Genomic DNA, 12,734 nt, shown 5'->3' with positions numbered 1-12,734 from the left:
TTGACTCCAACCCCAGCAGGCCCCCGACACTCGCCCGCCCTTCCCGTGGATACGACGTAAAACCGCCTGCGTGACATTTACAAAGGGACTTGCGACACTTTTAGACATAAAAAATGTTGCAAGTGTCCTTTTCCGTGAGACAATATTGAGTTGCACGGCCGGTTGGGCGTGATAGGGGCGGGGCGGAAACGGGCGCAAATGTTAGCTAAAAACTAAGGGGGAAATTTATTATGAGACGTACGCCACTTTTGGCAAACTTTTGTCACAGATTCTGTCGCAAAGGGGATTTGTGGCCGAATCTGGGATTTTTACCCGCTCACGCCACTTTTCCTTGGTGGCAGCAGAAGGGGGCAGGCCAGCCCATCTCATTTATTGTTTTCTACGCCTGTTTTTGGCGTAGAAAACGACTTAAATCTACGCCAGCGAGGGAGCTGGCGTAGATTTGAGCAAGTTGCATGGCCAGCGCCTAAGCTAGGTTGATTATGCTGAGATAAACAATCCCTAAGGCCTCTTTCACACGGGCGTGTCCGGATTAGGTCTGGATGCGTCCCCGTGCATTGCGGCAAACCCGCGCGAGTAGGAACGCAATTGCAGTCAGTTTTGACTGCGATTGCGTTCCGATGTTCAGTTTTTATCGCGCGGGTGCAATGTGTTTTGCACGCGCATGATAAAAAACCGACCCAGACCCGAACTTCTTTACCGAAGTTCAGGTTTGGGTTAGTTGTAGTGTAGATGTTATTATTTCCCCTTATAACATGGTTATAAGGGAAAATAATAGCATTCTGAATACAGAATGCATAGTAAAATAGCGCTGGAGGGGTTACATTTTTTTTTTTTTAACTCACCTTAATCCACTTGTTCGCGCAGCCGGCTTCTCTTATGTCTTCATCTGTGAGCAATAGGACCTTTGATGACGTCACTGCGTTCATCACATGGTCCATCACATGATCCATCACCATGGTGATGGATCATGTGATGAGCGTAGTGACGTCATCAAAGGTCCTATTGCTCACAGCAAAGATGAAGACAGAAGAGATGCCGGCTGCGCGAACAAGTGGATTAAGGTGAGTTAAATTTTTTTTTTTTTTTAACCCCTCCAGCCCTATTTTACTATGCATTCTGTATTCAGAATGCTATTATTTTCCCTTATAATCATGTTATAAGGGGAAATAATAATGATCGGGTCCCCATCCCGATCGTCACCTAGCAACCGTGCGTGAAAATCGCACCGCATCCACACTTGCTTGCTGATGCTTGCGATTTTCACGCAACCCCATTCATTTCTATGGGGCCTGCGTTACGTGAAAAACGCACAAAGAGGAGCATGCTGCGATTTTCACGCAACGCACAAGTGATGCGTGAAAATCACAGCTCGTGTGAACAGCCCCATAGAAATGAATGGGTCAGGATTCAGTGCGGGTGCAATGCGTTCAACTCACGCATGGCACCCGCACGGAATACTCGCCCTTATGAAAGGGGCCTTAGTATTTCAAATCTGTAAGGCCTCTTTCACACTACCGTATGGCTATTTCAGTGTTTTGCGGTCCGTTTTTCACGGATCCATTCAGTTTTTTTGTTTCCGTTGTGTTTCCATTTCCGTTCCGTTTTACCGTTCCGTTTTTCCATATGGCATATACAGTATACAGTAATTACATAGAAAAAATTTGGCTGGGCATAACATTTTCAATAGATGGTTCCGCAAAAACGGAATGGATACGAAAGACATACGGATGCATTTCCGTATGTGTTCTGTTTTTTTTTTTTTGCGGACCCATTGACTTGAATGGTGCGACAGAACGTGATTTGCGGGCAATAATAGGACATGTTCTATCTTTCAAGGGAACAGAAAAACGGAAATACGGAAACGGAAGGCATACGGAGTACATTCCGTTTTTCTTTTTTTTGCGGTACCATTGAAATGAATGGTTCCGCATACGGACCATATACGGAACGCAAATTACGGCCCGCAAAACGAAAAAAAAAAAAACGGTAGTGTGAAAGAGGCCTAACTCCATTTTAGAGAACTGTGCACTTTATTCAATGTGATAATTAGGCGTTTGGAGCACTAAAGGGCAGGCCTAGCACCTTAGAGCACCTTTTCACAACTGCCTTTCCGCCTTCACCACTCCCCCCTTCTCCGTGAGTGACAGGACCCGGCCTCCTCACTGTCCTGGCTGGTTCTATAATTCTACTCCTGCACCAGGGAATGCAGAACCGGCGCATGTGGAGTTTGGATCTTTCCTGATGCTTAGATCTAAAATGCACATGCGCTGGTTCAAGATTCACTGGCGCATGAGCAGGATTATTGGACCAGGGAGGAAGACAGTGAGGATGCCTGGTCCTGTCACTCAAGGGGAGGGGGGAAGTTGGTGGCGAATCGCAGCTCTGAAGGGCTATGTCTGCCCTTAGTGCTCCATTAAACAGGGCTGAATTAATAGGATTGATCATGCTGATGGATGCACTTTACAGAATGTGGGATTTTAATGCCTCAGTTTTTTCATTTATCTCAAACATTAGATGGCAACCAGTCCAATTCAGATTTTTGTAGTCTCGTTGGAAAATAAGAGCAGCAGCCACCCCTCTTTCTTTTTTTTTTGTATACATTAATTTTATTTTTTTCATTTTGAGGAATTTTATTTTATTTTTTTAAGAGATTTGTTTTATTTTAAAATCTTTAACCTCCTAATGACTAAGAGCTGTACATATATGGCTCGGGTTTATATCTCTTACAATCAAGCCACAGCTGGTCCGTTCACCGGCTTTTTCCTTCTCCTTTCAGTCGGCCCTATGCAGTGACTAGCGGAAGTAGCTATGCAGACCCCGAACAGCCCTGTAGTAACATCCCCCCAAGGGGGACTGTTTTCCTCTGATAAACCCTTTAAAGGCGCATTTAGACTGCTGCCCGATGGAGCCGGCAATTATGGGGAACAGACCGTTCCTTCCTGATAATTGCCTGCTTGTTAGTGCAGGTAAGAGCTTCCTTTACATGTAGCAATCACTTCCACTGTAATAGGGGCCATTCAGACGGCCGTATGAACGGGTCCGCACCCGTTCTGCAATTTAGCACATTCATTTCAATGGGTCTGCATCCGTAGTTCCATTCAGCGGCTCCGCAAAAAAGATAGAACATGTCCTATTCTTGTACGCAATTGCAGACAAGGATAGACATTTTTATGATGGTGCCGGCCATGTGCTGTCCGCACACTGGCAGGCATCCGTATTTTGCGGATCCGCAAAACACTACGGTCCTCTTAATGAGCCCTTAGGATGAGCCATGGCTACTGCCATCGTTCGTCCTCATATGTATTCCTTGTTTCTGGGCAGCAGATCCCTGTTCACACAGCGCAATCTGCTGGCCAGAAATGATAATTTACTGGACTGCATGAAAGATTATCATTTCATCTGATGAACGAGCGTTTAGCGGCTCATTTACATGAGCCTATTATAGGGAATGTGCGTTTGTTTCCATTAGTCGGCCCGACAGTTGGGCTGTGTAAACCCGCCATTATGTGCATGGCCACCAGTACAGTCAGCACAAGATACAGTTGCAGGAATATTTAGGATTGAATGCCTATGCGCCCCCCTGTGAGGAACGTGGCCGACTTCGATCTGCCATTTTATTAGTGTAGTGCTCTGAGCTCATCATATATCATCGCCACATTTATACTCATCCATACAATGCTGTACTATGCGTCTAAGGGCCTGTTCACATCTCGTTTTTTGCTGTACGCCAAGCAGATCCGTTTAGACGTATAGTAAAAAAAAACATATACAAATGTATGCAATTTTGTCTACGTATACATTTGACGGATGTGCATATGTTTCAATACATTTGTGTCAGTTTTTTTAACAAAAAAGTGTACATTTTTGTGAAACCTTTCTGCAGGAGACCAGAAGCAGAGTGTTCTCCCCCACTCCGGGCTGGCACCTCTGTGTGCAGCACTTCTGTCTAATGAGAGGCCCTTTAACTGCTCTCATAAAGGTGTCCTAATGACGGAAATAGCTAGAAGTAGCGGCACGTCTCAGCACGCAGCACCTGGAATGCAGGAAACCGCTGGATTTATCCTGTTGGTTTTATGACTGTCTTTTCTTAACAGAGGGATTTGGGTATCAAATTTAACAAATTTCTCCAGTCGCTGGATTGTCACAATTCTAGTTTAAGTCGCGCTTATTTTTTTGTATTTTTTTTTGCATTAGTCTGGGTTTTTCAGACTGCATTACAGGATCCATGTGTGATCGGCACTGGATATACAGGTGTTGTCATAGGCCCACATTTATTAACACTGGGGTTCCACACTCCGGTTTAAAAACAAAATTGCTGAAATGAATTGCAACTAAATTCCTGTTTGGCGCATTTTGCACTTTCTTAAAGGGATCTGTCACCTCGATTTTAAGACTGTCGCACCCTTAAACACCATTTAAAAATATACCTTTGCTTCCCTTTTTTTAGTGTTTTTATCCCCATTGTGTCTTTTCCCTCTTCTTCCAAATTCATTGTTCCTGCATCTAAATTTTGCGCAGGTGCAGACATGTTGGCTTTAATCTGTCTCCGCTGGCATCAGGTGCACCCCAGTTATTAAGTTGTAGCACATCTGTGCACCAAAACGGAAATCTATACCAGAAAGGGAGCTAGTGTAGATTTCAGGTATAATCTATGCCCGTTTCCTGATGTAGATTATAATAAATGTGCTGGGCAGGTGTGGTCTGCCGCGCTCCACCCAGTCTCTGTCCTGCTCCACGCAGCCTTTGCCCCGCTCCACCCACTTTTTGGAAAAGTGGCAGGTGTGGGCTCTAAACGCCCCAAAAAGTCACAATATTTGCGGTAAATGCCCTCTTATGTGTGAAACCGCCTATTTAGCATAACCTGGTGTATAAATATGAACTGTAGATATAAAAGAGAAAAATTCTGGCTGCCTGCAGCCACCACTAGGGGGAGGGCTTAGAAGCTTACTGCAAGTGGTTTGCATGCTGAATGTAAAATTAGGCTGTATGTAGTAAGTTCTCCCTAGTGGTGGCTGCAGACTCAGAATTTTATTATTTAAGGGGTTATTCCCATCTCGAACATTTATGGCATATTCACAGTTTAGGACACGTACTTACCTCAAGAATGGGGGCCTCCTCACCCCCTCTCACCACTGCTGTTAATGAAGAGGCTGTGCAACTTTTCATTTACCAGTACTTCGATGGAAGTTTTAAAAATAGGCAAGTAAGCACGGGTGGCCACCTCTCTATAGATGGGACCCGCACCTAGCGTACATGTGGTAAATAGAAATAACCCTATAAGAGAAACAATACTCTAACCCTTATAAAGTGTGGAAGCCACTTTAATATTTCCTTTATCTACAATGCAGGTCACTGTAAAAATACATTTCCATATTTTTTTGCTCTGTAGCTTAATTTGGTTGAATATTCCATTTTGCAGCTTCTTTCTTTGGTGAAAGTTATGTGGAACTGAAAAAACTGGAATTGTTCTCCAAGTCGTCATTTCAGTTACGTTTCCGAACCAGCAAAGCGAATGGACTCCTCTTTCTGGCAGCCGGGAAACATGACTACTGCTTGGTGGAGCTGCGCTCTGGACATGTACAGGTACAGCAGCTTCCTAATGCCGTCTCCTTGTTCTTCTGTATGCTGATACCTTCTTAAGATGTTTTCCATTTTTCTTTTGTATTTATTTGGACTTCGAATAAACTGTTAAAAGGTCACTGAGCTTTCATAAAACGTTTAATATATCAGAGGCTTAGATCTGTGGGGGTCTAAGCCCTGAGACCACCAGATGTCTAGAGTAAGGAGAAAGAAGCACTCACTACACTGTCGCTTTCTCCAGGAGACTGAATTGAGGTGAGCCAATTAACTTTCTACTAAGGCTTTTTCCTGCAGCAAGGATAGAGCGCTGTGTGAACACTTCTCTTTCTTGGTTCTAGGGATCAGTGGGGGTCTCATCACACAGACCTCACCAATCAAAACCTTTTGATATGTCACTATAGCATAAGGTACATGAAAGCTCAGTGACACTTTAAAAGCTATGGACACCTTTGGGGGCGTTATTTTTATTATTGAATTTTTCTCATTTTGTGCTAAAATCATTTTTTCAATTGGTCTTTATTTAAAATTTTCAGCCCCTTTCTCTGTACAGCATTGAGATTCTCTAGCAGCAGGCTGTGCGTTTACACTCTGTCTCCTCAGGGAACTCAGCTTATGGGGGGTTGAAGCTTTATCTCTGATCTCCTGACAGCTCATTAACACTCATTGTAGCCCAATTTGTATCTTACTGATAAGAATACGGCCTAAGTAAGTGTTTATGAGATAAAGGCCTCAGATCAGGAAAGGGGGGAAATGTTTTATTCAGGTGACCTACCTATCTTTCTCTGCTCTTGGTTTGATAGTGAGGTCTCTGATGACAGACTCCTTTTAAAGCTAACCTGACAGTAAGCTTGCTTGATAAATTGGTTCCTGTGATGTTCACCACAACAGATATCATATACAGTCAGGTCCATAAATATTGCGACATCGACACAATTCTAAAATTTTTGGCTCTATACACCACCACAATGGATTTAAAATGAAACAAACAAGATGTGCTTTAACTGCAGACTGTGAGCTTTGAGGATATTTACATCCAAATCAGGTGATCGGTGTAGGAATTACAACAGTTTGCATATGTGCCTCGCACTTGTTAAGGGACCAAAAGTAATGGGACAATTGGCTTCTCAGCTGTTCCATGGCCAGGTGTGTGTTATTCCCTCATTATCCCAATTACAATGAGCAGATGAAAGGTCTAGAGTTAATTTCAAGTGTGCTATTTGCATTTGGAATCTGTTGCTGTCAACTCTCAAGATGAGATCCAAAGAGCTGTCACTATCAGTGAAGCAAGCCATCATTAGGCTGAAAAAACAAAACAAACCCATCAGAGAGATAGCAAAAACATTAGGCGCGGCCAAAACAACTGTTTGGAACATTCTTAAAAAGAAGGAACGCAGCGGTAAGCTTAGCAACACCAAAAGACCCGGAAGACCACGGAAAACAACTGTGGTGGATGACCGAAGAATTATTTCCCTGGTGAAGAAAACACTCTTCACAACAGTTGGCCAGATGAAAAACACTCTCCAGGAGGTAGGTGTATGTGTGTCAAAGTCGACAATCAAGAGAAGACTTCACCAGAGTGAATACAGAGGGTTCACCACAAGATGTAAAACATTGGTGAGCATCAAAAACAGGAAGACCAGATTCGAGTTTCCCAAACGACATCTAAAAAAGCCTTCACAGTTCTGGAACAACATCCTATGGACAGATGAGACCAAGATCAACTTGTACCAGAGTGATGGGAAGAGAAGAGTATGGAGAAGGAAAGGAACTGCTCATGATCAGCATGAGGCATACCACCTCATCATTGAAGCGTGGTGGTGGTGGTAGTGTCATGGAGTGGGCATGTATGGCTGCCAATGGAACTGGTTCTCTTGTATTTATTGATGATGTGACTGCTGACAAAAGCAGCAGGATGAATTCTGAAGTGTTTCGGGCAATATTATCTGCTCATATTCAGCCAAATGCTTCAGAACTCATTGGCCGGCGCTTCACAGTACAGATGGACAATGACCCAAAGCATACTGCAAAAGCAACCAAGGAGTTTAAGGGAAAGAAGTGGAATGTTATGCAATGGCCATGTCAATCACCTGACCTGAATCCGATTGAGCATGCATTTCACTTGCTGAAGACAAAACTGAAGGGAAAATGCCCCAAGAACAAGCAGGAATTGAAGACAGTTGCAGTAGAGGCCTGGCAGAGCATCACCAGGGATGAAACCCAGCATCTGGTGATGTCTATGCATTCCACACTTCAGGCTGTAATTGACTGCAAAGGATTTGCAACCAAGTATTAAAAAGTGAAAGTTTGATTTATGATTAATATTCTGTACCATTACTTTTGGTCCCTTAACAAGTGGGAGGCACATATGCAAACTGTTCTTCCTACACCGTTCACCTGATTTAGATGTAAAAACCCTTAAATTAAAGCTGACAGTCTGCAGTTAAAGCACATCTTGTTCGTTTCATTTTAAATCCATTGTGGTGGTGTATACAGCCAAAAATGTTAGAATTGTGTCGATGTCCCAATATTTATGGACCTGACTGTATGTCATCCGTCTTAGAGGGTGAGCAGTATCTGAAAGAATTACGGTACATTTAGTAGGTAGAGCTGTAGTAGCTTATGAGTGCCATCCTATCTAACTGACCAGACTTTGAAGCTTGGCTCAATCTAGTCAAACTTGATTTTCTCTACATGACCAATATCCGTTCTGTGTATCTGGTGCCCAAGGAGCCAATATATTCTATTACATCAGTTAGTTCATGTGGGACATGTCTTAAATCATTATCCTTTTGTATTTTTCATAATTACATTCATTGCATTTTCACTTTTTAATCATGTTAACCTATAAAAGTCTGTTTGTTGTTTTTTTTTATTTTTACTTTTAGGCAAAATTCAGACTTGGGAATGATGAACAAGAACTTTTCCTTAACCATGGACCTCATTTAGATGACATGGAATGGCACTTGGTTAAATTTGACCATCAAAACACAGAAGTTACACTTGTGGTAGACTCAAATGTCAAGTCCAGCTTTCTGAATCCTGGTGCAGCAAATAAACTTCACATTGAACATGGCCTCTACGTTGGTGGACTTGGAAACCTGAAAACTTCATACGTGAAAGACACACATGAATATTTCAGAGGTTGTCTTGACGATGTCTTGTTCAATGAGTATGAACTACTTTCTTCCCTTCGACCATACCCTGGTCAGAAAAGCGTTCATGAGGTTTCCCTCGGATGCAGCGATGAGTTTTTCCTAAGTGAAGACTACCCAATAAGTTTGTTCAGTTCGAAGTCCTTCTTGGCTTTTCCTCGTTGGACCATTGCTGAAGACGCTGTGTGGGAGTGTTTACTGCAAGCAGCAGCTGGAAGAGGCTTGCTGCTGTATCACTCAGGAAAAGCTGAAGATTTCCTTTCCCTAGAAATAATAGATTGGATGTTGAGAGCCAGTATTGGAAAAGGAAAAAATGTGGTACAGCTGGATTCGTCAAGTACTCTTAGTGAAAATAAGTGGTATTATATTAAACTTACTATAAGCTCAAGGGATCTTCATCTGACTTTAGATGAAAAAACTGAAACTGCTTTACACAACATCCATATTAAAACACATGGCTCTTTGTATGTAGGTGGCATTGATGATGCTTCTCGAGACCATGCAAGGAGGTTAGGCTTAGCAACGCTTTCTGGGAAACATACTAAAGGAGGATCATTTAAAGGGTGCATTAAAAACATAAAAGCGAACTCTGTAAAGTTTGGACTAAAGAATGCCTTAGCTACGAAAGATGTATCTCCTGGTTGTAGAAATGAGGTTGCATTGAGCACGGTTCCAACGTTACAACCGAGAACCTCACAGGTAATCTCTGTGGCACCTACAACTTTAGTCGTTACTACCATGGTACCCAAGAATAATCAAAAAGATAACTTCCTTGTACTTAATAATTTGGTGGTCGCAGAAGGAAGCAAAGCCACTTTACAATCTAAACATATAAAATTGAATTTGGATTATAAAAGGCTGGGTCTTCGTCAGTCGCAAGTAGCATTTAAGGTTGTCGAGCATCCTTCACATGGACAGTTAAAAATAGATGTTTCCTCACAGCAAGACAAGGGAACTTTCACTATGCTTGACCTGTGGCATGGACGAATTACTTATGTTCATGATGGCTCAGAGGGAACAAGTGATCACTTTAGCTTTACTGTTACTACAACTAGCAAGAATGAGATGCCCTCCTATCTAAAAGGAGAAGAGATTAACATCTTCAGCATCACTGTAACACCATCTAACGATGCGCCAGAACTGTCTCTACCAGAAGGAAATTTATTCACATTACTTGAAAGCTCCAAGAAACTCCTTACTGGTAATCTGATAAAGATATCTGATGTGGACACAGAACCACAAAATCTAAATCTGGTTGTACTCGGCAACCTCAATGTAGATGCTGGATATCTAGAAAACATGAAAGATCCGGATAAAGCTCTTAACACCTTTCCTTACTCTGAATTGCTTGAAGGAAATATTTTTTATGTCCACCATGGGGTGAAGAATGCAAGGCTTGTGCTGAGGGTTAGTGATGCTGATAAAGTGAGTAACACGGTTGTATTGAGAATTTTGGCTGTTCCACTAGAATATAAAATTGTGAACAACACAGGGATTGAAGTAATACAAGGCTCAAGTAGTTTCCTAAAGACGAGCAACTTAGGAGTTGAAACAAATGCAGTGAACCAGGATGTGGAAATAAGGTATGACATAATGGAGACACCCAAATTCGGTCAAATTCAGAGGAAAAGTTCTGGAAATGAATGGAAGCCAGTAGCCTCATTTACTCAACGATCTCTTGAGCGAGACCGGATCCGATACCTTAACACCTTCAAAGAAATTCAAGAAGCCGATGTAATAGATAGCTTTAGATTTAAAGTCACCATAGCAAACCGTTCCAATGAAGAACAGCTCTTTCCAATTAAAGTCAAATGGCTTAAATATGTATTGATTCAAAATGTTCCTTTAACCATCGAGAATGCCAAAAAGGCTATGTTTGGTTATGATAACCTACAAGCTGCGGTGGAGGGAGTCAACATGGACGGCATATTAATTTATTATAAGATACAGTCTTTGCCCAGCAAAGGAACCATTATGAACAGAAACAACATTTTAAGTAAAGAAGACATGTTCACCCAGATTGATATAATAGAAGGAAACATTGAGTATGTGTTAAGCAAACAACCACATGAGGATTCCCAGGATTCCTTTGAGCTCACATTGTTCACAAAATATGCGCAATCCAAGCCATTTACATTTGCCGTTAACATTAAAGCGGACTTGGACAGCATCATTTTGACTAATAAAGGCTTGTCATTAGCCGAGGGAGAGACAAGGATTATCACGAAAGAGGAACTCTTTGTACAAACCTTAAGCAACAAAACGTTTTTCTTCAAGGTTTTGAAAAGTCCCCTACATGGAAAGCTAAAGCGAATTAATTTCTCAGATTCCCTTGTAAGCAATGATAACATAACCACCTTCTCCAGCCAAGATATTTTGAGTGAACGTCTTATGTACGTTCATGATAATTCCGAAACCGTGTCCGATACCTTTGTCGTTCTCACATCCTCTCTACCTGTTGAACCTGAAACTGTCCATCTGGATACAACAGCCGTTGAGACAGAATTTGCCTTTAATATATCTATAGAGCTAAAGAATGATGAGAAACCCGTCCGTGTCGTTGACCAGCTATTTCACGTGGTGCGGAATGGTAAGAAGTTAGTAACTTTGGAGGAATTGTGCTATCATGATCCTGACACAGACTTCGATGATGGACAATTACTCTACACCAGGCGAGGCATTCCCAATGGAGATCTTGTTTCATCTAATGATACTTCAAAAAAGCTCTACCAGTTTACCCAGGAGGACTTGAAGAATAACCGTGTGCTCTTCATACATCATGGAGCAGACTACGGTCGCTTTGTCTTGTTTGTAACAGATGGGAAACATTACACATCTTCACTTCTAGAAGTCAGTGCCTCAGAGCCCTACATTAAGATAGTCAACAACACAGGATTGTTGGTGCAAAAAGGCAAAGAGAACACATTGACAACCTCCAACTTCAGCATCGCCACTAATATGTATGTTGAAAGTGACCGTGATGTTCTGTATGACATTTCATCCCCACCAAAACATGGAAAGATTTACATCCAGAATCTGATAAAAGAATCCTTTACACATCAAGACTTAAAGAATGGCCATGTGGTTTACAGACACAATGACGGCAATCATCTTGTAGACACTGTCAACATTACGGTAAAAATCAACACGATGACTCTGGATGTAGACCTTAAAGTTCGTGTCTATTTGGAAAGTCATCAGAAACTTCCAACGGTGCAGAGCCTTGAAGGCCTCCTAGTAGAAGAAGGAAAGCCGGTTGACATAGGCAAAGACAAGCTGCAGGTGAGTTTTCTCCTATAGAGAGAGAGCAGTTCTGGAGCACCTTTGCTCATGTACCATTTCTCTGCTATTGCTCCTAAATATTTATGAATGAATTGACAACTGGGAGTTGTCATTCTCCTTGTCAAATGGTCATGTACCTACACAGTCTGGTGATGTCCACATTAAAGAGGACCTTTCATGGATCCAGATATTATGAAATAACTAGCAGGTTTTGTAGGGTACTGTGCATGGATGTAATATTGCTTACTGGTTTGTCTGGGCGCTGCTCTGTTCGCCCGCTGTGCCGCCCTGCAGTTTTCCCGGCTGCTATGCTAATGAATAGAATCGGTACAGGGAGGAGGAGACTCCCAGGGTTTCTCAATGGACGTCTTCTTCTCCCTGGCTGTAGCCAGGGAGAAAATAAAAAAACTCACCTTCTCCTTGGCTGTGACGCTCTCCGCTGCTATCGGACCGCGCTACAGCCAGGGGGAAGGAACGCCCATTGAGAAAAAGGGCAGTCTCCTCCTCCCTGTACCGATGCTATTAGCATACCAGCTGTGAAAACTGCAGGGGGGCACAGCGGGCGAACGGAGCGGTGCCTAGACAAACTAGTAAGCAATATTACATCCATGCACAGTACCCTACATAACCTGCTAGTTATTTCATAATGTCTGGACCCATGAAAGGTCCTCTTTAACTGGACAGTATCAGACTGTGCAGGGAGAGACCCCCAACTGG

At 42.6% G+C, this 12,734-nt stretch overlaps 1 protein-coding gene across 1 annotated transcript in view; it reads left to right on the top strand.

Annotated features, from left to right (window-relative positions):
• The window catches only part of LOC120992324 (chondroitin sulfate proteoglycan 4-like), a 38,287-nt gene that overhangs the window by 3,991 nt on the left and 21,562 nt on the right, over positions 1 to 12,734 (top strand). Inside the window, exons 2-3 of the mRNA XM_040421240.1 lie at positions 5,423 to 5,586; positions 8,469 to 12,017. Of these exons, the coding sequence (XP_040277174.1) occupies positions 5,423 to 5,586; positions 8,469 to 12,017 (3,713 nt within the window). The remainder of the gene's footprint in view (positions 1 to 5,422; positions 5,587 to 8,468; positions 12,018 to 12,734) is intronic.

The sequence above is a fragment of the Bufo bufo genome, chromosome 2 (genome assembly GCF_905171765.1).
Source record: "Bufo bufo chromosome 2, aBufBuf1.1, whole genome shotgun sequence".
In the NCBI taxonomy this organism is placed as follows: Eukaryota; Metazoa; Chordata; class Amphibia; order Anura; family Bufonidae; genus Bufo; species Bufo bufo.
The sequence above is the reverse complement of the archived record's forward strand: the minus strand, read 5'-3'. Positions and strand labels throughout refer to the sequence as shown.